The sequence below is a fragment of the Vulpes lagopus genome, chromosome 14, assembly GCF_018345385.1.
Source record: "Vulpes lagopus strain Blue_001 chromosome 14, ASM1834538v1, whole genome shotgun sequence".
NCBI lineage: Eukaryota > Metazoa > Chordata > Mammalia > Carnivora > Canidae > Vulpes > Vulpes lagopus.
The window spans coordinates 31,777,306-31,799,937 of record NC_054837.1 but is presented as its reverse complement, the minus strand read 5'-3'; the positions used below and the strand labels follow the sequence as shown (position 1 = coordinate 31,799,937).

The window sequence follows — 22,632 nt, the reverse complement described above, 5'->3', positions numbered from 1 at the left end:
GGACAGACAGATGTGCATGTATGCACACAAATAATCCCAAGATTTCAGGCAGTCAGTAAAGACAACAAAAGAACACAAAGCATGGTGTGGGGATAGAGTGGTGCTGGTTTGCCATGGGACAGCAGGGACCCGGCTGAGACGAGCAACCACAGAAAGACCCCAGGGAGGGCTAAGACAGGAGGCAGCTAGGTGTGTCCCTCACTATCTGGTTCCTTCTAGTCAACTAACACATGAGCAGGGACTCCGTGCCCAGCCGTCATCAGAGGAGACCAGGTACAGGCCTTTACTCAGTTTACACACGATAAGGCCACCCTCTTCGCAAACACACACTGAATGCCAGCTTGCGGTGAGCTCCCCCAGGAGAGGCACAGCAGCGGCTCCTCCTCCTGCCACCCTTGCCCTGTGGCCCCGGTCCCACCACCACAGGGTGGGGGAGGCAGCCTAGCACCCTGATCACAGGCCTGTGTGGAAGATAAGTCTTCTTATCGCCCCCCTGCTTGCCCCCGGGGACACACCTACCCACATCAAAGTTAATTGCAGTTCCCTACAATGGAGAACAGGCCTACATTTAAGCCTTTAAACTTTCTCCAGAAGTCTAAGTGAAAAGAAAACTGTAGGGACACCTGGATGGCTCAGCGGTTCAACGTCTGCCTTTGGCTCAGATGGTGGTCCTGGGGTCCTGGGATCAGGTCCCACATCGGGCTCCCTATAGGGAGCCCGCTTCTCCCTCTACCTATGTCTCTGCCCCTGTGTCTCTCATAAATAAATAAATACAATCTTAAAAAAAGAAAAGAAAGAAGAGAAAAGAAAAGAAAAGAAAAGAAAGAAGAAAAGAAAAGAAAAGAAGAAAAGAAAAGAAAAGAAAAGAAAAAAGAAAAGAAAAGAAAAGAAAAGAAAAGAAAAGAAAAGAAAAGAAAAGAAAAGAAAAGAAAAGAAAAGAAAAGAAAAGAAAAGAAAAGAAAAGAAAAGAAAAGAAGAAAAGAAAACCTGAATCGTTCTAGGTGGGAAATGGTGACTCACCACCTAGATTAGGAGAGAACAAAGGAAGGCAGGGACTGGGGAGGGAGAAAGAGCCAGGCCTCCCCTTCACATCTCAGGACTCCAACCCTGGTTCCTCACAGACAGTCCTTGCCAGCCACGTCACCCGCTCTGCACACCCAGCCCACTGTACCTGTCACCCCTGTAGGTACCCTGTACCCACAAGCCTCAGGGCCTTTGCACAGACCGTCCCTGCTCCCCGACTGTCCTGCCCTCTCCCTGCACCACAACCTTCCTTCTTCATCTAGCCTCCATGGAGTGTGGACCACTAAAGTCCCACAAGGCTGCACGTCATCTGCCATCTTGTCCAGAAGTTGCCTCCAAGCCAGTCACTCTGCCTCAGCCTCCCCACCCAACCACAACCAGAACCAAAAACACTTACCAACCACCCGGTCTCCTTGTTTCACACCCATTTTCCGCATTGCTGCTGCAAACAAAGCCACTTGTTGCCGCAGTTCTTCAAACGTCACCTTCACAATTTCCTCTCTGCCTTCCCCTGGGGAGAAAAGAGACAGACGGTAGAGACAACCCTAAAGAAAGGTTCTGAATCACAGACAAGGAGGAAAACTTGCACAGTTTATAAACGCAGTATAGAAACGCGTGCCCAGAAATGTCATACAGACATGGGTTGACTCAACTTCTTGGAAAAGAAGGTATATGTGTGTGTGTGGAAGTTAGCCTAAGACAACAGAACGATCAACCTCACTATCGAAGAAACGTGCATGCATGACAACAGTGAGATACGAATTTCCACCTAACAGGTGGCAACAGTGGGAAAGGATGGTGAGCCAGTGGCCTCCACAACAGCCCCAGTGAACCATGCCCATGGCACTCCTGATCTTGTGTGGGTCTGCCCACGCTGAAGCAGCCTGAGCCAGGTAACCAATATGACATGGGAGATGACAGTGACTTCAGAGCTTGATCACAGAAGACACAGCAGCTTCCACTTAGCTCACTCGAGAAGATCCTGCTGCCACACAGTGAGAAACGGAGGCCTCCTGCCGACAGCCATGAGAGTACACCATCTTGGAGGTGGATTGGCCCAACTTGGTCGATCCTTCAGATGATGCAGCCCCTGCCAACATCCTCACTGCAACTTTATGAGAGGCTCCCAAGGCAGAACAATCTAGCTAAGCCCATTCTGAATGTACAACCCACAGAAACTGTGAGACACTAAGGGTTTAGGATTTTAAGCCAGGGTTTATGGGTAATTTGCTACATAGCAACAGAAAATGAGTATGACCAGGGCACCTGGATGGCTCAGTTGGTTGATCCTCCAACTCTTGATTTTGGCTCAGGTCATGATCTCAGGGTCCTGGGACTGAGCCCCATGTCAGGCTCCATGATCAGCACAGAGTCAGCTCAGGAATTTCCCTCTCCCTCTCCCCCTGCTTGTGCTCTCCCTCTCTCTCTCTCTTTCAAATAAATGTGTTTTTTTTTTTTTTTTTTTTTTAAAGAAAATGACTATGACCAAGACTCGATGTTGCATGGGTGTGAGAAAACTATTTGAATATACTTTCTAGGGCAGTCTGGGTGGCTCAGCAGTTTAGCACCGCCTTCAGCCCAGGGCCTGATCCTAGAGACCCGGGATCAAGTCCCACATCAGGCTCCCTGCATGGAGCCTGCTTCTCTCTCTGCCTGTGTGTGTGTGTGTGTCTCTCTCTCGTGAATAAATAAATAAAAATCTTAAAAAAAAAGAAAAATGAATATACTTTATAAGTGAAAGACATTATTCCTCTGACCATTATCTTTTTCTTTTCTTTTCCTTTTTAAAAAGATTTTATTTATTTATTTATCCATGAAAGACACAGAGAGAGGCAGAGACATAGGCAGAGGGAGAAGCAGGTTCTCTGTGCTCCATACAGGGAGCCTGATGTTGGAGTCGATCCCGAAACTCCCGGATCACGCCCTGAGCCGAAGGCAGATGCTCAACCACCAAGCCACCCAGGTGCCCCTGACCATTACCTTTGATGCGAATATTTTATTCCTGACTGCTAATTGCTGTTCGATTCTACAACACAAAGCATCACTTCTCCAAAGTGAATAAACATCCTGATTTCTCTTTGGTGTAAATCTGGCTTTTCCCATTTCCTTAAAGTTACACATGCCTACCTCTGGTTCCTTTCTCTCCTCACTGGGCAGCCTCACAATTACCTCTCCCACATTCTCATTCTCTCATATGATTTCCTATCTTATAAAAACACTCAGCAACCTGAAACCCACTGTTCAAAGACAAAATGTGCCATGCAGGCAGCTGTTCTTGGAACTGCATCACTATGGGGCTGATGCATATTGCTTTGCTCTGCTCGCTGGAGCACGAAGGCACCAGTGAACGCTTTCCTTTGGCGGCACCTCGTGGCCTCGCCTGAGATCATATGTAGGAGGGATGGAGTCTGCTGAGGGTGCCTCAGGGGACATGCAGGGGACAGCAGGAATGGAGGAAACAAAACACAGTGACCTTAGAGTCCCCAAGCCGATAACCAACCGATCTAGGACTCTGCTTAAGAAGGTACCCTATCTGTAAAGTATGTTTGATCCCCAGCTTGAGGGCACTTATTTCCATGGCAAATACAAGGGGGGGCTCACTAAAAGAAGGAGCTCACATATCTAAAGAGAGGGAATGGTGGGAGAAGGAGGGAGGAAGAAGTGTGGAAAAGACACAGCACACCCAGAATTACCACCACACCTCCCTCACCCGCATTCAAGACACAGCCAGGTTTAAGGTTACAGGGTCTAAGGGCAACCTGGGTGGCTCAGTGGTTGAGCATCTGCCTTTGGCTCAGGTCGTGATCTTGGGGTCCTGGGATCCAGTCCCACATCAGGCTCCCCTCAGGAAGCCTGCTACTCTCTCTGCCTATGTCTCTGACTCTCTCTTTGTGTGTCTCTCATGAAAAAATAAATAAAATCTTAAAAGAAAAAAAAGGGGGGGAGACCAGGGTCTGGGTGCAGCCAATGTGCACATGAGGGAGAGAGAGTAAGAGCATGAACGTGCACAACCATGTCAGCCTACACGCAGCCACCCAGGACACTGATTTGTTTTACCACTAGCATTACCGGTCTTCAGGTTTTGCCAGAAGATTTACATCTGACCTTTCCCACTTTCCAGAGGGAGAAACCAGGACCTCAGGCGAGGCCTGAGGTGAAAGCGTGGATACCTCTGAGGGAGCAGGAAGAAAGATAAAGGAGAGGCCTGGCATTCCCACTCCTCAGGTCATAAAATGCACCAAGCGGGGTTCACCAAGGGAGCCTAGTGCCTGGGACGGGACAGGCCATGAAGGGTCTCTAGCGGGCAGACGGAACATGCTGGATCCATACAATAAAACATCTTCATGGGACATGAGGAGGAAGGAAGCATCACTGGGACGCATTGCCAGCTGCCACAGTGTGGATGGAGCTTGAAAGCACAAGGCCAAGTGGGAAGCTACACACAAAAGGCCACACGGTGTGTGATTCCATATCTAGAAATGTCCTGAACAGGCAAATCCGTGGAGACGGAAGAGACTGATGGGTGCCAGGGGCTGTGGAGGAGTTTCCTTTTGGGATAACAGAGTCAACAGGAACAAGACAGAGGGGTTGTCAATAACCCTGTGAATATGCTAAGAACCACTGGCCTATGCGATGTAAAGGTGTGGATGATTCTTGTGGATGAAGTCCCACTTGAAGGATGACTGCTCTCCCAGCCTCCACCACTCTCTTCCTCCCAGGGGCCGCGGCCACCAAGCACCTCTAGCCAGTTCCCTGCCCCATTCTGCTGTGACCAGGGTCATGTAGTCGGCATGCCCACACCGCTCACCACCAAAACCCTGGTGGTGAGGGGCACCTGGGTGGCTCAGTCAGTTAAGCACCTGCCTTTGGCTCAGGTCTTGATTGCAGGGTCCTGGGATCAAGTCCCACATCGGGCTCCCTGCTCAGCAGGGAGTCTGCCTCTCCCTCTCTGCCTCCCCCCCAGCCCATTCTCTCTCACACTCTCTCTCTCAAATAAATAAATAAATAAAAATCTCTAAAAAAAAAAAAAAAAGAAAGAAAGAAAGAAAAGAAACCCTGGTGTAAACCAACTCCTATTATAACCTGAAGAGTTTAAGGAACCCCAGGCAAATGTCCTTCATTCATTTTACAAAGCTAAGGCTTAGCCTACTGGTTTTCTCTCAAAGCATGCCTGCATTTACCACACCTGACCTATGGGACACCACAGCTTAGCCTGGCCCACCTAATTCATGCTCAGATCACCGACGTGAGCTCCTGTTCGGCAAAATCATCTACCACGAAGCCTATTTTATAAGTGTTGACTCCCGTGTCATTTACTGAGGACCGCATGGACAGTGACAAACAGAATGGCTGTGTGGGTGCAGGTGGCAGTCAGTGACCCTGGTGATCGCACGACTGACAGGGCACTACGTTCACTGCCCAGCATCATAGGAGAGAAAGGGACCACAGATCGCGAGTCTGGGACAAGACAAATTCAAAATTCCAAGAATGCTTCCCACTAAATGTGTATCACCTTCACATCACCATCAAGTTGAACAGTCGTAAGTAGAACCATCCTAAATCGGGGACCTTCTGTATGTTTTTTATTTACTGAATAATCAGTAAATAAAAATATCACTAGAATATCAGCCCCACGAGCACGGGGACCTCATCTGTCCTGTTCAACACCACATCCCCAGCACCTTGCGCTGAGGAGACGTTTAAGACAGATCCGAGAACAAGTGAGACTGGATGGGTGGCCCTGCAAATACCTCCTTAAAGAGCAAGGGAGACAAAGATCCAAATGCAATGAAACGTCGGGACACCTGCACCCCGATGTTTCTATCAGCAATGGCCACAATAGCCAAACTGTGGAAGAAGCCTCAGTGTCCATCGAAAGATGATGGATAAAGAAGATGTGGTTTATGTATACAATGGAATATTACTCAGCAATTAGAAACGACAAATACCCACCATTTGCTTCAACGTGGATGGAACTGGAGGGTATTATGCTGAGTGAAGTAAGTCAATCGGAGAAGGACAAACAGTGTATGTTCTCATTCATTTGGGGAATATGAATAATAGTGAAAGGGAATATAAAGGAAGGGAAAAGAAATGTTGGGAAATATCAGGAAGGGAGACAGAACATAAAGACTCCTAACTCGGGGAAACGAACTAGGGGTGGTGGAAGGGGAGGAGGATGGGTGTTGGAGGGGAATGGGTGACGGGCACTGAGGTGGACACTTGACGGGATGAGCACTGGGTGTTTTTCTGTATGTTGGTAAATTGAACACCAATAAAAGTTAATTAAAAAAAAAAAAAAAAAAAGAGCAAGGGAGAGACTCAGGTGTAATATCACCCCAAGGCTGCTTCTGCACTCAGCCCAAACTGCATCCCAGCTAAGAACCGAGGAAGGGAGCAGAACAATACCCAACAGCCCAAAGACCACAAAAAGACGAAACTCTGTGGTTCTTAACCACCCATGGGCTTTCAAAATACACACGGGCCTGGGCCCCATCCCCGGAAGATGTGCTCTAGGAGGCCACAGGAGGAAGCGGACAGCCAGGATTTCAAAGCCACGCAGGGATTTCAAAGCTACCACACGTTTCCTCTGTGGCGAGGACTGTCACACACACGCGTATACATGGTCGCTCATCTAAGCTCTACAATATTCCTGAAGTAGATACTCTCCTCCTCTCCAACTGACAGAGGCAAAAACAAACCCAGAGAGGTTAAGGGGTTCGCCCAAGGTCACACAGCCACTAATCCTCAGCTACCCCTATTCCAGGTCCCACTCAGACAAGCATAATCAGTTGAGTTCTGACATCACCTCTGACGACAAATAGTAACTTGTGGCATAGACCAGGGCTGCTAGAAGCAAGGACCCTGGCATCTGCAAGAACTGAGAGCAGGCAGCAAGAGCCAAGGATGGGGCAGACCGTCCCACTCACGTGGACAGCTCAGCAGCATTAGATCCTGTCATTGTCCCAAAACTGGAAGCTGTGAGTCATGAACAGCAAAGGTCCAATGAAGTTCGGTCTCCTCTACTGAGGCACTATTTCCTCTCAACATAGTGGCACATGCTATGTCTAAAATGAGTAAGTTGAGGGCACCTGGGTGGCTCAGTCCATTAAGCGTCTACCTTTGGCTCAGGTCATGATCTCAGGGTACTGGGGTCAAGCCCCACATCAGGCTCCTTACTCAGTGGGGGTCTCTCTCCACTCATGCCCTGTCTCTCTCAAATAAATAAATAAATAAATAAAATATTTTATTTTAATTTAACTAATTAATTTAATGAGTTAGTAAACCTTTATAACTCAAAAGAGAAAAACACAGACACCTGGAAAATCCACTGTGAAATACCTCCAACCCTACCAACACGACACAAATCCAATGTTCTTTTTTACAAAACTTTAAGCTTGGGATCCCTGGGTGGCTCAGCGGTTTAGCGCCTGCCTTCGACCCAGGGCGTGATCCTGGAGTCCCAGGATCGAGTCCCATGTCGGGCTCCCTGCATGGAGCCTGCTTCACCCTCTGCCTGTGTCTATGCCTCTCTCTCCCTCTCTGACTCTCATGAATAAATAAATAAAATCTTTAAAACACAAAAACTTTAAGCTTACCACAAAAATTGAGAAACCACAGGGTCTTCTTACTAAGAAAGTCCTCATTTATTTCAAATACTTTATGCCAACTGTTCCAGAACACGCTTAGTACATAAACTAGAATATGCTTTAAACTTTATCTTAAGGATCCCTGGATGGCTGAGCGGTTTAGCGCCTGCCTTTGGCTCAGGGCGCGATCCTGGAGTCCCGGGATCGAGTCCCATGTCAGGCTCCTGGTGTGCAGCCTGCTTCTCCCTCCTCCTGTGTCTCTGCCTCTCTCTCTCTCTCTCTCTCTATCATGAATAAATAAAAATAAATAAACTTTATCTTAAAAGGAAAAGTCAGTGGGTAGATATTCTTTTTTTTTTTTCTTTTTTTTTTTTCCTGGGAGAAAAGATAACATGAGCACTCCCAACCCGTCTTACGTAGCTCACTCCTGATGCCCGGCTTGCCTCAGTGGCAAAAGATTCTCCACAATAGTGGGCAGATATTCTAGCTGTAGTTCCCTCACTAACTGTCCAGGTGACTCTGAGCTGGTTACTTAATATCAGGTGTCTCAATTTCTCTCATAAAACAGGATCACACCACTGTTCTCTCCCCTCTCCAGCACTAAGAAAAAGTCAACAGGTTTTAATGACATTGGAAAGGTGCCAAGAGCAATCATTACAGAAAACAGTATGGAGGAAGTTCCTCAGAAAATTAAACATAGAATCATCATATGATCCAACTCTGGGTAAATATCCAAAAGGATGCAAAGCCAGGTGTCAAGGAGCTATGTGCACACCCACGTTCATCATAGCCTGATTCACAACAGCCAAGAGGTGAAAGTGGCCCACATGCCCTGTGACGGATCAACAGACAAGCAAGATGTGGGATATCCAAACAAGGGGATACTACGCAGCCTCAAAAAAGAAGGAAATGCTGTCACACACGACTACATGGACACCATGCTGAAACAGGCCAGTGACAAAAGGACAAACACTATGGCTCACTTAGGAAGTGTGCACAGTAATCAGATCACAGGAGCAGAAAGTAGGGAGGTGGTCACCTGGAGCTGGGGCAGGGAGGGGAAACCAGTGGTTTGTGGATACAGTGTCAGTGTCACAGGAGGTGAATGTTCTGGAGAGCCAGTGCACAGCAATGGGAAGGCCTCAAACACTACTGAACTGTATGCTTAAAAATGGTTAAGATGGGATGTTTAATGACACATGCTTTTTCCACAAATAAAGAAGGAAGGAAAAAAAAAAAAAAGGAGGCGCCAAGATGTTGTTTGAAAACACACATGGCAATCTGACTATGTCAGAGCCTCTCCAGCCATCTGGCCCTTCACATGAGGGGCACCTGGAAAACAGAGAGGGAAACCCAGGGAGCCAGGAGGACTCACTCGCAGCGTACAGGGCAACTCTGTCATTCTCTTTGTGCTGCAGGAGGTTTTCCGCATAGTTTAGACGACTGCCTTTGAACCACTCGGGGATGTCTGCAATCCCTTTTGTCGTGTCCACAACCTATGGAGAATGACAGCAAAGCAAGACACACACACAGGTGAGATCTACACCAGGAGTAAATAAAAGTGACTCCACTTCCCGGGAAGCCTGCTAACTCACTGGCCCAAAGCGTCATTAAATCATTTCAGAGACTGACCACCAAACTGGCCTAAAGGCTTAGAACTGAAAGATTAGGGCCCTGGAGCTCATCATCCCTCATCAGACAGGGTCTCACATGCCAAAGCCTCTGGGAGGAGATCTGAGCGTCCCCGCCACACAGAAAGTAAGGTGATGGGTGTGTTAATTCCATAGTGCATCCATATATCAAATCATCACATTAGATGCTTTAAATATATACGGTTTCATGGTTCATTATTCCTCAACGTAGTTTAAAAAAAAAAAAAAAAGGGAAATTAATGCCAAGGGAAAATACACCATCCCCACTAATGAACTCTTTCAACAGATCTTTATGAAGCACCTACTCTATGAGAGGTGCAGGGGACAATAAATAAGGCAGATGTGCCCCAGGATCTGACCAGATACCCCAAAATCCAGGATATGGAGCTACGGCATCCACCTGCCCCTCTCACTGCAACTCCCCAGAGCCGGGCCCCGGGACTCCCTCCCCAAGTACCTACAGACAAGCCTTTCAGAACAGTTTGCCCCACAGTCAAACCAAAACACAATTAACTTATACTTTAAGTAACAGGACCTGCTTTCCCCAGATGGTCACTGATTGACAACATAAGGAGTAGAAATGTTCCCTGAACTCGGATTTTAAAAAATAATAAAACTGAGACGCCTGCATGGCTCAGCTTTGGCCCAAGGCATGATCCCAGAGTCCCGGGTTTGAGTCCCACATCAGGCTCTCTGTGAGGATCCTGCTTCTCCCTCTGCCTGTGTCTCTGCCTCTCTCTGTATCTCTCATGAATAAATAAATAAATCTTTAAAATAATAATAAAACTATTGATAGTTTAAAAAACCACAGCAGGGACGCCTGGGTGGCTCAGCAGTTGAGTGGCTGCCTTAGGCTCAAGTCATGATCCCAGGTCCTGAGATCAAATCCCTCATTGAGCTCCCCGCAGCGAGACCTCTGCCTATGTCTCTGCCTCTCTCTCTGTGTCTCTCATGAGTAAATAAATAATACCTTTAAAAAAATAAAAATAAAAAACAACAGCCATGTGAATGTATTTAATAACACCACTGAACTGGACACTTTAAGATGGTTACGATGATAAATCGTGTTATGTGTATTTTACCACAATTAATTTTTTTTTTTTTTAGATAAAATAAAAATAATATGATGATGCCCTGCTACGTAGGATCGCTCAAGGTCCCAGGTCAGGGCCTGGGGTCCACACATCAGAGTCCAGAGGTTGCATAGTCTCCATGGATTCTGTGACCTCAACACAATTTTCTGCCAACTCCCTAGAACAATGACTTTTCCCCACTGATGTGAGGCTTCAAAAGAAAATATGATTCAGTGTTCCCAAAAATGAACACTTTATTTTGGAACAAAACCATAAAAAGATAACACATAAGCAAAATCCCTACTTACCTCATCATACATGCGTGAGAAGACAAGTCCACTGAATTTCCAGAACTCTGCCCAGAAGTCTGAATATGATTCAACTGACCAGTGGTATAAGTCATCATAATTTTCTAAAAATAAAATATAATGGCACATAGCTCAAACAAATCTTAGAAAGTCTTATCTCGAAAAACATTTTTAAGACAGGTGGATGCCAGAGTGGCTGTTGGTTAAGTGTCTGCCTTTGGCTCAGGTCATGATCTTAGGGTCCTGGGATCAAGCCCCATGTTGGGCTCCCTGCTCAGCAGGAGCGTGCTTCTCCCTCTCCCTCATGCTCTCTTGATTATCTGTCTCTCTCTCTCTCAAATAAATAAGATCTTATTAAAAAAATTTTTTAAAAAAAGAAAGTCTTGGCAGTTCTCTCTCTTTAAGATTTTTATTTATTTATTCATGAGAGACAGAGAGAGAGAGAGGCAGAGACACAGGCAGAGGGAGAAGCAGGCTCCCAGTAGGGAGCCCGACCTGGGACTCGATCCAGGGTCTCCAGGATCACACCCTGGGCTGAAGGTGGCGCTAAACTGCTGAGCCACCCAGGCTGCCCTTGGCAGTTCAATAATAAGATGGGACACACCTAACAAATTACAGGTATGTCTGAGTGGTTCAAAGGCATCTGATAAGAAATATCTGGGGGCGGGGCCTAGGTGTCTCAGCCCTTAAGCACCTGCCTTCAGCTCAGGTCATGATCCTGGGGTCCTGGGATGGAGCCCACATGGATCCCATGTTGTAGCCGCATGTTGTCAAGCTTCCTGCTCAGTGGGGAGCCTGCTTCTCCCTCTCCCTCTGCCTAACCCCCAGCCCCTGCTCATTTTTCTCTATCTCTAATGAATAAATAAAATCTTTCAAAAAAAAAAAAAAAGAAATGGTCGGAGGGAGGTGGAGTATCCTAATTCTTACCAATGGGAGCAAATCTACCACTGCTAGTCCCTAAAACAAATGAAGCAAAGAAGCAGTGATTTCATATCCTAATCAACATGCCTAAGAACATGGGCCCTGGAGCCAAATCCTGGCTTGGCCATTTATTAGCTGTGTGACCTTGTGGAAGTTACTTGAGCACAGTGTCTCTGTTTCTCCATCTGTAAAATGGACATAGTTAATAGCACCCCCCCTTGACAGAGCTTTGGGAGGATTTAAATGAGCATAAACACACACATAAGATGCTAGAACAGGGCCTTACACAGAATTGGACAGAATCAGAGAACTACATGAAGCTTGCTATTACTACATCATACAAACTTAGGAAAGCCACATCCAACAGACTTCAAAACCCAGAAGTGCAAAACTAGAAGCTCACTGATGACCTCTTGTGCCAGTAACAGTGTTAGGGGAAAGGAAGGAATGGTGATTTATTTTGATTTTTGAATAAGCAATACATTTGCATGATTCAAAATAACAAAATATACATCATACAGGAAAAAGTTCCTCTCCCTCGTGCCCTACAATCATTTAACTTTCCTTGTCCAGAAGTAACCAGTTAAAGAGTTTTGTGTGTCTTTCCAGATTTTATGGGCAAGTTAATACACTCCTCTCACTCCCTCTTACACAAAGGGAAGGCCCCTCTCCACACCAGCTTCCAATCCTGAGACCTGGGATGGTCCCCGCCCCTCATTGGGCCTTTCTAATCTCCACATACTGTGAGAGGCTCTCCATTCATATGCTGGTGCTGCAGGGACCAGGTAACTGCAGGAAGATGACCAGCAGGGTGTCAGGAAGAGAAAAAAAAAGGGCCCAACACTTAGGTGAGGCTGAAGTCTCTCCCTCCCATCAGTCAGCTGAAGACTCAATGGCCCATCCTGTCCCCAGTCCTGGTGGACAGGGAGGGAGGACGTAGAGGGAGACAGCTCTGACAGCAGACACTTGCTGCAGAAGGAGGGGACTGGCCCTGGCAGCAAGGGCAGGATCAGGACACTGGGAGGAAGCCAAGAGTCCAGATGAAGGGGCTGCCACAGGGATGGAGAAGGATAAACTGGGGATGAAACACGGAGAGGTGGCACACGTGTCACACAGTGATGGAGGAGCAGGGCTTCAGGGCGAATCCTGGCAATGATGCCTGTACCTCCTCCAAGCCCCTGGAGAACTGCCCTCCAGCCCCACCTACCTGCTCAATCATGCAGGGAAAAACACCAGGGACCAGGCATCTGGAACACCAGGGCCAACCCTGACTCTAGAGACCATGCTCAGAGACCTCAGGTAGGCCAGTCTGCCTCTCTGGGACTCAGTTTCCCTATGTGTCACCTGGAGATTGACTGGAGAAGGATATGGATGCTCCCATGACAGAGGAGAGGTAACCCTGTGCTCCAGGGCTGAGCTAGACACTTACAACCAATGGTGATGGGCAAGCTGCTCCGCCCCCTGAGTCTCAGGATTGTTGTCTGCAAAAGGGGAATAACAACGGTGACCCCGGGGAGTAGTAGAGCGTGTCCTTAAAGACACAGGGTCCAGAGTGCAACAATCTGGGTTCAGAACCTGCTATGTGAGCTCAGATGAGTAATCAATCATCCCTGGGCCTCAGTCTCTCCTCCATGAAAGGAAGATAATAGAACTTGTCACAGGGTCACTGTCAAGAACTGAAAGAATCAAAACACACAAAGCACTAAAAACGGGGCTTGGCAGAGAGAAAGCACCTGGCACGTTAGCCACTAACATCAGTGAAGGTCATCTCGCAGAGGCACGACACATACCGGGCTAGCCAGGCTAGCTGACGTGATGGGATGGGCTGCGACCTTGGGACAGGGCTGGGCAGGTACTTGAAAGCGTTCATGAGCAGGGGCGCTCCAGCTTCTGGTCCAGAAGGTGGGGCAAATGCAGACCCAGGGCAGCCCTGGGAGAGAGAGCCCCTGCCCAGCCCCCACTGGGGAAGCTGCCCTGCCCCCAGACAGACCCACAGCTCCATTCTTTCCTGGTCTTTGTTTTTGGTCATCTTGATCCTCACAAAAAGCAGAGTTCCAAGACAAAAAACTCTCTCCCCTCCCAGCTTACACGGAGATGGACCAAAGGCTTGCCACCCACGCGCCCACTGAAGACTGCAAGAGCCCATCAACAGTGAGTCACCAACAAGGTCCACAGGGAGGAAGATGCCACCTGCCTGCCAATCTGGGAACTGAGCAGTCCCGACAGCCCCCTAACACTAGGAGGACCACAGAGAAAAGGATGGACCTGGCGCAGAAACTCCTCCACCCTCCAAGACCCAGCCCCGCCCAGCCCCGTCATCAAGAATGACTCCGAGACCATCAGGGGCCCCTCCCAGCCCCCACTCACCCCCTCCCGGCCCCTACTCACAGCCTGCACTCCTGAAGCCCAGTTGACCCACCATGGGCACGTGTGGTTCAATCTGCACTGTGCTCACGAAGAACCTGATCTAGCTGCCAACGTACTGTGAAATTCAGTGTTCCCGCCTTCTCCTGGGGTTAGACGCCTATGCTTCTGGCCTCCCACACTTCCATCTGTGTGCTGCCCCCCTCGCCACACTCAGCAGGGCTCCTCAGTGTCACCAGCAGGATGTTATGGAAATGACCAAGGGCTACTTCTGAGGCCAGGCCAGGTCAGGGACACCTCAGCCGTGGCCTTGCTCTCCTGGATGGCTAAGGCACTGTCACACCACATAGTGACAAGCGGCTATCGAGCTGGGTGATAGCTGCCTACCAGCCTCCCCTGAGCCTTCCCCCACATTCGAAAGGCAACATAATGCAGGAGAGACTAATGATTCTGGAAACAGACTACAGGTCTGCCACTCACAGCTGCAACATCCCCACCCAGACTAAGCTTCTGTTTTCCCAGCTGGGGAATGGGGTCAAAGCAGCATGTACCTGGCCAGCTTACTGAGGACAGTATCAGTGGATGCATGTAAAGCACCCAAGAAGGCTGACTGGTGGGGCACCTGGGGGGCTCAGTCAGTGAAGCTTCTGCCTTTGGCTTGGGTCATGATCCTGGGATCAAGTCCCATGTCAAGCTCCCTGCTCAGCAGGGCATCTGCTTCTCCCTCTCCCTCCAACTCCCCATTGTGCTCTCTCTACCTTCTGTGTCAAATAAATAAAATCTTTAAAAGAAATTTTTTTTTAATAATAAAAGCTAACTGGTACCATTATCCACCTCACCTGCTGGCCCCCCACAGGCATCTGAATTTGCAATTCACCCCCTTCTTCCTCTCCACCCACGAGAATTCAGACCAGTCTACACCTCCCAACCTCAGCTCAAGACCCAGCGGCCTCTTTCCACTGCAGTGACAGACTGAGTCCACAGTAAAGTGCTTGGGAGACCACAGCTGGCTGCCCCTGGGCCCAGGCTGGTCACTGATTCACTGCAGTGCTGCTGTCCTGCACGAGCTTTCTCCCCCAGCTACGCTTGAGCTATTTGAGAACAGGGACCCAGCCTTCTATTTGTGGGCAAACGCTATCCCAGCTGCTTGAACGCTGAAATGATCTGTAGCTCGTGGCATACAGAAAGACACGTGGCACAGTCCACCAAAAGAACATGTCCTTTAAAGCAGGTGTCACTCCCCTAATTACAGAGGGCTGGTACATGCAGCATGACCCCTGGGGTCTTTGTGAAAGAGGCCTCTCATGCACATATGCTAGGCTGCCATAGAGGGCTGCTCCATAGGAGGTCTGCATCCGGAGGGCCCCCAGGTCTATGTAGGTTTTTGGGAGTCCTCAGGTGAGCTCTGCTAGAAGCAGTGAGAAGAACAAACCAACCTGTGGCCCTCGTAGTGGAAAAGAGAATAGGTAACCCTGCCAAGGCTGGGGGAGAAACCTCATGCCAACCTTGGTCTAGGGTGACAGACCAAGCTGGAGAATGCGCCCCCACCCCTACATCCACCCATCCTTGAAGCTGGAGCACAACTGAAGCGCCCCGGGAAGATGTGTACCTTGCTCTCTCTGTACGTGGGGGTACAACATTGCTCAATACTGCATGCCAACTACACGCACGCCCCAGGGGGGAAGAGGTGTGCAGAGGATACAAGTTCAAGGGTGCAGTCCTTAAGCAATTTGAATACTTAAAAATTCATGAAAAAGCGAGGCAGAATGAAAGTCCAAATTACATGCATTTGGAGAACAGGAGAAAGGAGAAAACATTCAAAGACAATGATCAAGACAAGGCAGCATCTGAGTTAGACCTTAAAGCCCAAAACCTCCAGGGCTGGGCTTCTGGAAGAGAGAGAAGCAGCAGACTGGTTCAACCACCAGGAGTGGAAGAGGAGAAAAGACAAACACCAAGCTCTAAATCATCCTCCAACCAAGAGGAGAACCCAACTCAGCCCAGCTCATTGCCACCATGTGGGGACACAGATCTAGCATCACAGGCCTTTGGGTTTTCAAAAGAAGTCAGAAATCTAGCTTTTCCTATGCAGTCTCCCAGTTTGTGAGCCGCTTGAGCCAAGTCTTCAAGTCCAGTCTGGGCTCATTCCCCCAGCTACCAGCCCTGAGCAGGCCAACTAGGAGCTGCCAGTGTGTGGTCGGGTTTATGCAGCAACCCACAGGCCAGGTGCAGGTGACCGCTGGGTGTGAGGGCCTCCTGCCTCCCTCACACCACCCACTGACACGGCTCCTCTCTCACCATGCCCATTTTACAGACGGGGAAAGTAAGACTTGGTCTCACAGCTAGGTCACACGGCTAGGAAGTGGTGGAGCCAGTTCAAAATCCAGGTAGTCAGGTCAGATGCATCTCGCCCACCTCACAAGTCATGTGCAATCATTTCCTAAAGCACCAAGGCTAGTTAAACACAGGAGAACAGGGATCCCTGGGTGGCGCAGCGGTTTGGCGCCTGCCTTTGGCCCAGGGCGCGATCCTGGAGACCCAGGATCGAATCCCACATCAGGCTCCCGGTGCATGGAGCCTGCTTCTCCCTCTGCCTGTGTCTCTGCCTCTCTCTCTCTCTCTGTGACTATCATAAATAAATTAAAAAAAAAAAATTAAAAAAAAAAAAAACACAGGAGAACACTATACCTCTGCTAGCAGAAGAAAGAAAGATGGAATCGAGGTGAGGTGACACAGATGAGTATCTTACTCCTGGCTCTTTCTGGGAATCAGGTCTGTTCTCCCCCAGTCCTACACACGTTAATTTACCAGCTAATACCTGAAAGGCCCAGAGTGATAAGCCACATCTGTCTCCAAGATGCTTTCTGTGTAGTGAACAGGAGGGAGGGAGCTGGGTTCACCAAGGGAAGAGGCTCACTGGAAGCTATGACACCCATCATACAGTGGAAGGCTTGGAAGCTGCCAGGTGGCACCATGCAATTCCACGGTCAACAAGGGACCATTGTGAGCCTCTGAGCTAAGGAGTGACAAAGTCAGACCTGTGCTCCAGTGAAGCAAGCAGGGTGTCCCGAAGAGAAGAGGAAGGAAAAGCAGGAAGCAGGGAAACCAGCCAGTGTTCAGAGTAGAGGGAACGAGGGCCCCAGGAAAGCGGGGGATGTAAGCAGCAAGGTAGTGTCACCGAGGACTCCCCTACACAGGACAGATGGCCCCATGTCAGGGCGGCTGAGAACAGCGATGCCACCACAGAACCACAGAAGTCCCAGAAGCCAGCTGAGGGCCACGAGGGAAGGGAAGTGGCCAGAGAGGAGCTGAAACCCCTGAAGGTGGGGAAGGTCCTGCAGGAAGTCGGACGAGCCAGCTAGAGCTGGCAGGAGACACGTGCAGGTGCTTCTCACCCAGAAAACGGGCCCCGGTGGGCCGGCCCACAGGCAGCCAGGCCAGGCAGTTTCTGAGAGCCAGGGTGGTGGCTGCAGGGAGGGGCCGTGCCTCGGTTCTGCTGGGGGCTGGGAGGGCAAAGTAAACAGGAGGAAAACGAGTCCTGCCTCAATCCCAAAGGCTGTATTTTCTTTCAGAAAAGAGTGTCTTTCTCCTGTGGGTGCTGGATTCCATGCGAGCCCTTTAGTAATGTCAAGTGCGGGGGGGGCCTAGGAGGGGAAGGGGACAACACAAGGTGTTACTGGCTGGCAAGTGACCCCCACAAACATAGGGGAAGAGCCACAAGTTAGAAAGACTCCATGTCTGGGGGGAAGCCCCCCCTTCCCCCAAGCCAGGCCCAAGGCGCAAGGCGCCAGGGGACACCTCATCTCACAAGTAGGAAGCCTAGCGAGGGACCTCAGTCCCCAGAGGTTCCAAGGCGGTGGGGGGGCCTCCCAGGGACCAAGATGCTAAGAGGGCGAGTGGGGGACCCCTCCTGGGGCACAGATGCTGCAGCGGGGAGGGGTCATGCACCCTGCAAGCACGAGAGCTGACGCCCTGCAGACAAGGGGGCAAAACGCACGGTCAGGAGGTGCCCCACCCCGGGGAAGGGGCGCCCCTCCCGGGCGCTGCAGGGCGCTGCAGGGGGGGAGACCCGGGGGCGCCGGCGGGGGGGGGGGGGGCGCACTCACCCAGCGCCAGGCCGCAGGCAGCAGCCGCGGCCGCCCGGAAGCGGTGCATGTGCGTGCTCTTGCCGTCGGGCTCCCACATCACCTGGCTCTCCAGGATCTCCTCCCGGCTGGCCCGCGGCTGCTTGGACATGGCTGCGGCGGGGCTGCGCGGTGACGGGGGCCCGGCGGGGGCCAGGCCGGGGGCGGCGGCGCGGAGGGACGGCGGGGTCCCGGGGCGGGCGCGCTCCCGGGCGGCGGGCGGGCGGCGGGCGGGCGGCGGGCAGCGCTACTGAGCGCGGCGCGGCCGCCGCCTGCGGGATCCCAGCGCGGCCCCGCCCCCGGCCCCGCCCCCGGACGAGGCCACGCCCCCTCCGAGGCCACGCCCCCCGCGTGTAACCCTCCGCGGGCGCCGAGCTCGCAAAGGAGTGCCCGCGGCCTTAGGGCCCTCGACCCACGCGCGCGTGCGGGGGGTGGGGCTGCGCAGGCGCACTGCGCGCGGGCTCCCCGCTCACCTGCCGCGCGGAGGGATTAGAGCAGCGCGGGCAGCCGGGGGCGGGAGGCCGCGGGCTGGTGCCCGGGCTCATTCATTCGCTATTGATCTGTTCTCCCTGCAGATACCCTAGCGCCGCTGGGTACCAGGCACCGTTCGGGGCTCCGCAGGTGCAGCAGTGAACGAAGCAAAGTTCCTGCCCTGTGTCAACAGGAGGTAAGGGGCGGAGGACACATGTAGGTCATAGTACAATGCAAATAGTGAAAATATATAGTGTACAATGAGTGTCGTGTAGATAATACGAATCCTGTTATTCATGTAGAATAGAAAGTGTTCAGTTCCATGGAAAGAAATCAGGGAAGGATAGAAAAGAAAGAAGGACGAGTGTTTCTATTTAAATAGAGCTGTCAGGGAAGGTTCCATTGAAAAGGTGACGTCAGGGGCACCTGGGTGGCTCAGTCGGTTGGGCATCTGCCTTCGGCTCAAGTTATGATCCCGAGGTGCTGGGATTGAGCCCCGAGTCGGGCTCCCTGCTCAGTGGGGAGTCCGCTTGCTTCTCTCTCTGCCCTCCCCGCCGCTCGTTCTTTCTCTCTCAAAAATTTTTTTAAGATTTTATTTATTTATTCATGAAAGACACAGAGAGAGAGGTAAAGACATAGGCAGAGGAAGAAGCAGGCTCCATGCAGGGAGCCTGATGTGGGACTCGATCCAGGGACTCCAGTATCATGCCCTGGGAAGAAAAGAAAGAAAAAGAGAGAAAGAGAGAAAGAGAGAGAGAGAGAGAGAAAGAGAGAAAAGAGAAGAGAGGAGAGAGAGAGAGAGAGAGAAAGAGAGAGAGAGAGGAAAGAAAGAAAGAAAGAAAGAAAGAAAGAAAGAAAGAAAGAAAGAAAGAAAAAGGAAGGAAGGAAGAAGGAGGAAGGAAGAAGAAGGAGGAAGGAAGGAAGGAAGGAAGGAAGGGAGAGAGAGAAAAGAAAAGGTGACATCTACCATTGACTTGAAGCAGGTGACAGGTGTCATGAGCTCTTCCGTATCTGGGGAGAAAGTTTCCAGGCGGAGATGACAGCAGGTGCTAAAGTCCTGAGGAGTGTTGGGTGTAGTTTGAGAAATAGTAGTGTCCAGCATTTTTTCTTTGACTTGAAAGACCTGAGGTAGAAGATAAAGTCAATGGGGGCACCTGGGCAGCTCCAGGTGCTGAAGCATCTGCCTTCAGCTCAAGTCATGATCCCAGGGTCCTGGGATGGAGCCCCAGCTTGGGCTCCCAGCCCAGCAGGGAGCCTGCTTCTCCCTCTTGCTCCTGCACGTATTCTCTCTCTCTCTCTCTCTCTCTCTCTCTCAAATAAATATTTTTTTTTAAGAGGAGGAGGATAAAATCAATGAAGGGAAACGTCACAGGCAGCCCAAGTGGCTCCTGAAGACCATGAGGACCAGCTTTTACCATGGGCAAGATGAGACCACTGAAGGTTTTGAGCAAGAGAGGGACATGTTCTGACTGTAATAGGAATCCCTCTGCTTGCTCAGCTGAGAATAGGCTTCAGGGAGCAGGTGTATCAGCAGGGAGACCAGTTAGAATAATGTTGAAATAGATGATGGTGGCTGGACCAGGTGGCAGAGAAAAATGGGACTTGGGTTTATGTTGAAGGTTTATTTATTTCACTCCTACTGTACATGGGTTGGCTCTGTGCTAAGGACCTTCGCACATTCCTTGTAACTTGTTTTGACAGCAACCCAATAAGCTTCTCCCAGGCACATTTTTTTTCAGTGTTGGGAGTTTTATGAAGCAACCTCACCACTAAAATCACAAACAGCTTCCATCTCTCAATAACCACAAATAAACATAGGTTCTCATTTAAAACAGGATTTTGCTATGTAAACATGATTTCCAGAAAAGCTGCCCCCCTCCCACCTCAAAGTTCTAGAGCCAGCTCTGGCTCTTTGTTTGAGTTATCACCTTTGCCAAGGCATGAGTTCGTCTTGACTGGGAAGGAGAGTCATCTTTGAGGGATTAATGTTTATTTCCTCTGACACCGTAATGCAAATTCCACAGGAGCAAAATCCTTGTTTCAATAGGTTCTCCAGGATTCCCAGAGCCTGATCCATAATAGGAGCTCAACTATCATTCAGGGCAGCCCAGGTGGCTCGGCAGTTTGCACCACCTTCAGCCCAGGTTGTGATCCTGGAGACCCAGGATTGAGTCCCATGTCTGGCTCCCTGCATGGAGCCTGCTTCTCCCTGTGTCTCTGCCTCTCTCTCTTGTGCTGTGTCTCTCATAAATAAATAAAATCTAAAAAAAAAAAAAAAAGAAAAGAAAGAAAGAAACAGCCATTCAGGGGCACCTGGGTGGCTCAGTGGTTCAGCATCTGCTTTTGGCTCAAGTCATAATCTCAGGGTCCTGGGATCAAGTCCTGCATCAGGCTAGGGAGCCTGCTTCTCCCTCTGCCTATGTCTCTGCCTCTGTGTGTGTGTGTGTGTCTTTCATGAATAAATTAATAAAGTCATAAAAAAAGAAACAGTCATTCATTCAAAAATGCCTATTGGGTGCCCGTCCTTAACTAGGCAAGGAGGTTCTGCTATGTAAGGCATAGACCTGGCCTTCATAGAGTATGCAAATTGCAGTTTGACTAGGGGACTGGCCAATTCTCACGAAGGGCAGAGGGCTAGGTTTACAAACTGACAGCCACTTGATTCATTCTTAATCCTTTAATCCTGGCCCACCCAATCAGGCAAAGCATCTGTAGAGGACCCAAGGGAGAGGCAAGTTTATATAGCCAAAATAACTGGGTACTTTGTCATCATCCCTTTGACACATCCAGACACACACAAACCCTTGGAAATACCTTTTTAGGCCTCACCTTGCTGTCTCATATCCTTCTTAACAAGATTAGACAGGGAGAAGAGGAGGAGATTCAAGAAAGTTCCTCCCATTTAAAATGGGAACATTGCTGGGAGGGCCCTTCTTGACCAAGAACCTTAAACTATTTATTGTCTATGTGCAACCTTTCTTGCATCTCTGCACTTACCCTCTTCTCCTTGTACCTGTTGCTTATTTTTGATGAGAGAGAAAATACAGAGGAAGAGGGAGAATCTTAACCAGGCTCCATGCCCAGCAGGGCTCAATCTTATGACCCTGAGACCATGATCTGAGCTGAAATCAAGACTTGGAAGCTAAACTGACTGAGCCACCCAGCTGCCCCTAGTTTGGTACTCTTTATACACCACACTCCCAAAATTCTAAACTCCATCCTATTCTAGGTACTTCAAAGATTTTTAAAAGAACACAGAAATTTACCAGGTCAGGGGCACCTGGGTGACTCAGTCAAGCATCTGCCTTCTGCTCAGGTCTTGGTCCTGGGATCAAGCCCTGCATTGGGCTCCCTGCTGAGCGGGGAGTCTGTTTCCTTCTCCCTTTGCCCCTTCCCCTACTCATGCTTGCTCTCTTGCATTGTCTCTCTCTCACAAATAAATAAAATATTTTTTTAAAAAGGAAAATGAAAGAAAGGGAAGAAAGAAAGAAAGAAAGAAAGAAAGAAAGAAAGAAAGAAAGAAAGAAAGAAAGAAAGAAAGAAAGAAAAATTTTCCTGGCCAGACCAGATGCACCTACACTTCTTCAGAGACAGGAAATTGTGAAAACATATTGGGTCCTCTGGAATATGTTGAAAGCAGCTTCAAGAGAAAAGCAAGAGTATTTGGAAGTAGTGAAGAGCTTTCCAAAAAGGCCCAAACTGATGGTCCGGAAAAGGAGTGGCACCCATAGTTGGAGTACACGTCAGGGCTATCTGAAAGTCCAAGTGCTTTTAGCAATATGAATCTCATTTTTCTCCTCTCTTCCCAAAGCATGATATTCCTTTTTTTTTTTAAAAAAAAAGATTTTATTTATTTATTCATGAGAGACACAGAGAGAGAGGCAGAGACACAGGCAGAGGGAGAAGCAGGCTCCATGCAGGGAGCCCAACGTGGGACGCGATCCAGGGACTCCAGGATCATGCCCTGGGCCAAAGGCAGGTGCTAAACCACTGAGCCACCCAGGGATCCCCCCAAAGAATGATATTTCTTTGTACACATAGAAACAAATACCATCATGCTAAGATGCAACTGGAAAAGAATGCAAAAAATCTATTCTTGGAGAGAC

At 49.6% G+C, this 22,632-nt stretch overlaps 1 protein-coding gene and 1 long non-coding RNA gene across 2 annotated transcripts in view; one reads left to right on the top strand and one right to left on the bottom strand.

Annotated features, from left to right (window-relative positions):
- The window catches only part of AACS (acetoacetyl-CoA synthetase), a 57,464-nt gene extending 39,172 nt beyond the window's left edge, over nucleotides 1-18,292 (bottom strand). The window contains exons 1-4 of the mRNA XM_041728391.1: nucleotides 18,038-18,292; nucleotides 10,647-10,750; nucleotides 8,989-9,109; nucleotides 1,421-1,534 (exon numbers count right to left, since the gene is read on the bottom strand). Of these exons, the coding sequence (XP_041584325.1) occupies nucleotides 1,421-1,534; nucleotides 8,989-9,109; nucleotides 10,647-10,750; nucleotides 18,038-18,167 (469 nt within the window). The 5' untranslated portion in view covers nucleotides 18,168-18,292. The remainder of the gene's footprint in view (nucleotides 1-1,420; nucleotides 1,535-8,988; nucleotides 9,110-10,646; nucleotides 10,751-18,037) is intronic.
- Nucleotides 18,293-18,418: 126 nt separating this feature from the next.
- On the top strand, nucleotides 18,419-22,355 carry LOC121475259. The gene is made up of 2 exons (XR_005983690.1): nucleotides 18,419-18,722; nucleotides 21,988-22,355. It is a non-coding gene; the product is annotated as an uncharacterized LOC121475259 (long non-coding RNA).
- The last annotated feature ends 277 nt before the right edge of the window (nucleotides 22,356-22,632 follow it).